The sequence below is a fragment of the Dioscorea cayenensis genome, chromosome 8, assembly GCF_009730915.1.
Source record: "Dioscorea cayenensis subsp. rotundata cultivar TDr96_F1 chromosome 8, TDr96_F1_v2_PseudoChromosome.rev07_lg8_w22 25.fasta, whole genome shotgun sequence".
In the NCBI taxonomy this organism is placed as follows: domain Eukaryota; kingdom Viridiplantae; phylum Streptophyta; class Magnoliopsida; order Dioscoreales; family Dioscoreaceae; genus Dioscorea; species Dioscorea cayenensis.
The window spans coordinates 5,329,251-5,332,724 of NC_052478.1; the positions used below are offsets into that span (position 1 = coordinate 5,329,251).

The following is a 3,474-nucleotide window of genomic DNA, read 5'->3' on the forward strand; positions in this document are numbered from 1 at the left end:
TGGACGACAAGGACTGGAGATGACTAAGAGGTGGAGAGCTTCTAACCGCTTCGGCAAAGGATACACCATCTTTCACCGGGGAGATACACAAAACACGGACCTCAGCTGTGTAGAGGAAGATGGAAGCGGAGAGGAAGTTGACGACGGACGAGCATGACGAGAGAGGGTGAAGTTGTGATGCAGTCCTCCCAGAGTTCCTCTGCGAGAGCTGTTGCGATAACCACCGCGAGCGCCACCGTGAACTTGCCGATAGCCACCATAACCCTCACGAGCGCCACCAAGGAACCTCATCCCTCCGTTGCATATTAATTATCTTATTTTTTTAAAAAAATAATTATTTATTACATTTAAGAGTTATATACAAGTTAATTTTTTTAAAATTTTAATATTTTTCTTCTTAAAAAAATGTATGCATTAATATGACTAAATAAGTCTAACAATAGTAAAGTGTTTTATCATAATTTTTTTTAATTTTAAAAACTTTAATGACAACTTTAGTATTTGTGCAAAACTCAAATGTGACAATTAATATAAAATGTAAAAACTCAAATGTGACAATTAATATGAAATGTAATGAGTACCAATGTTGGATTGACCTAATGATTAAGTTTCTCTATAGGGGTATAGGGGTTTGCGCGTTGAATTTCCATTCAACACATACCAAACTTGGTCTGTGCACAAATGATTTGAAATCTTTTGCTCATAGAGTGGGAACACGTGGTAGATTTAAAACACTCGTACTCTTTTAAAAATGGCTTATCCACTTACTAGCAAAATAGATAAAGCATTAATTTTTAATTATATTGACTCTTTTTTACAACGAGGTTACTCTTTTTCATATTTCTTGAAAAAAAAATTGTTGTTGTCATCCCATGGTTCTCATTCTTTAAAACACTTTAATATTTCAAATTTACAAGTAGGTGTTGATTTGGTCTAATTATGCTCATAATTAAAAATAAAAATAAAAATATTTTTCCTTGCTCTGTTATTAATTTAATAAAATTATAATTTTTTTATTTTTTTAAAAAAAATCCAAAGTCTATTTCTACCGTAGAAATCTTTCCTTCCCTGAAAATATGGCCCATTCATGAGTCATGACATAATATAATTTCAGCAAGAGTAGAAGAAGCAACAGATTGACTCCCTCACGTAACCCAATAAATTAAGACAAATTTTGTTTTAATTAAGTTAATCTAGAAGCCACATATTTCTGATAATTATGTTAAATATCATTTATATTTGCAATTAATTCCTCAAGGAGGGACTACATCATGGCTGTATAAATGAGGGATTTGAATGCATGAAATAAATCATAGTCTTGTAGATTTTACTCTCATACCAAATCTAACAAGGGAATGAAAGACAACTACTACAGTAAACAGTAAATTCACTTCTGCTAGTTTTCAAAGTCCTCTCTTTCCCTCATTAATTTGCAGACACGCTTTCTGATCATCCTCAAGGTCAACCTTCTTTCATAAAAATTAATTATATATAGGTCACTAATTTTACATTTTAATAACTAAATTACTATAAAAACAAATTACTAATCCATATAAACAACAAATTAAGATCAGAAACAACATAAGAAGCTGCCTTAATCAACAGCAAAAAATCTGAACTTTGACGAACTCTCCCAAGTTTTCATCCTCAAAATCATCACAATTGACTATAGAAACTGTCATCCCCCTTGCACACCAATCCAAACGAAACATTCAACAACATCACATCATCATTACAATAAAATTATCAATCAATTACTCCAACTTCAAACATCAGAAGTTTCCAAAGCACAATTTTTCTTTTTCCTCTTCCCCAAAGTCTTAGGCACATTCCTGCCGAACTCTGCCGGCTATCAATCTTTGAACTCTTCTCCCTCCCTCTCATTCCAATAAAACCAACCCCAATCTCATTTTCATCATTTTTCATCTCCTTTCTTGTATCTCACAATGATGCCCTTCATTTTCTTTGCTTTTCTTGTCTTGCCATTCACATACACTAATTCCGTTTTTGCCTTCCCACCATTACCTTCATTCCCACCAATCCCATCATTCACCAATCCATGGGAAGGCTTCCAAAACCTCTCCGGCTGCCACCCGGGCGACAAAGTCCCCGGCATCTCCAACCTCAAGCAATACCTCCACGACTTCGGGTATATCTCCAACCCACCCCCCACCAACTTCACAGACTCCTTCGATGACGATCTTGAAGCCGCAATTAAAACATACCAAAAAAACTTCAAACTCAACATCACCGGCTTCCTCGACCCATCCACGATCAACCAAATGACACTCCCACGCTGCGGCATGCCGGACATCATCAATGGCACCTCAACCATGGCCTTATCACTCCACGGCCGCAAACTTTACACCTACTTCACCGGCAATCCTCGCTGGCCTTCGTCCAAATCCCAGCTCACCTACGCCTTCACCGCCACCTCCTCCGTGTCTATCTCCACCTCCACTCTCAGCACTGTCATCTCTCGTGCCTTCTCTCGCTGGGCGGCAACAACGACCTTAACTTTCACCGAGGTTGGATCCGAGTCCGACCCTGACATCACCATTGGATTCTACTCCGGGGACCACGGTGATGGAGAACCGTTTGATGGGGTTTTGGGAACGCTGGCGCATGCGTTCTCACCGACGGATGGGAGGTTTCATCTGGATGCGGCGGAGCAGTGGGTGGCGGAGGGGGATGTGACGACGGCGAGCTCGGACGCGGCGATAGATTTGGAGTCGGTGGCGGTGCATGAGATCGGGCACTTGCTGGGGCTGGGGCACACGTCGGTGGAGAGTGCGATCATGTATCCGACCATCAAGACGAAGACGAAGAAGGTGGAGCTTGCGGAGGACGACGTGGTGGGGATCCAGAATTTGTACGGAAAGAACCCGAACTACACCGGAGTGGCGCCGGCGACGACGGTGCAGCAGATGGATACTAGTGACGCAGGGTTGGGGTTGGGCTTGGGTTTTGGGTCGTTATTTTGGCGGGTTTTGGTCGTCAGTGGGGTTGTTGGTGGTTTGGTTCTTGGGTAGTGGTTGGTTTAGTATTAGTTTTGTTATTTATTATTTATTTTTTTTATTTGACTGATGAGGGCTGTATGTATATACATTTATGTCCGTTCGTTTCTTTTTATTTATCATAAATTTATGTTTTTTTTTTCTGTCATATTTTTATATTTAAAAATATTTATTATTTTTTTTAAAATTATTTTTTGAAATTAAATATGAAAGAAAAATATGAAAATATAAATTAGGGATAATTTTAAAAAGATATCGAATTTTTTATAAAAAATATACAATAATTAAATTGTGAGATTCGATTAACCATAACAAATAAAAAAAATGAAAGGAATATTTAATATATATATTTAATTATATATTTATTTAAAAAATATATACTGGGTTAACTGATTATTAATTCTCACTAATAAAAATTATATGATGGTCTTAAGTGAATAATAAAAACTTTCTGAAA

The 3,474-nt window shown here is 37.7% G+C and overlaps 1 protein-coding gene across 1 annotated transcript; it reads left to right on the forward strand.

The window, feature by feature from the left end:
- The first annotated feature begins 1,561 nt into the window (after positions 1–1,561).
- On the forward strand, positions 1,562–3,087 carry LOC120266648 (metalloendoproteinase 2-MMP-like). The gene has a single exon (XM_039274290.1). The coding sequence runs from the start codon at positions 1,947–1,949 to the stop codon at positions 3,030–3,032; it is 1,086 nt and encodes a 361-aa protein (XP_039130224.1). The 5' UTR covers positions 1,562–1,946; the 3' UTR covers positions 3,033–3,087.
- Positions 3,088–3,474: the final 387 nt, after the last annotated feature.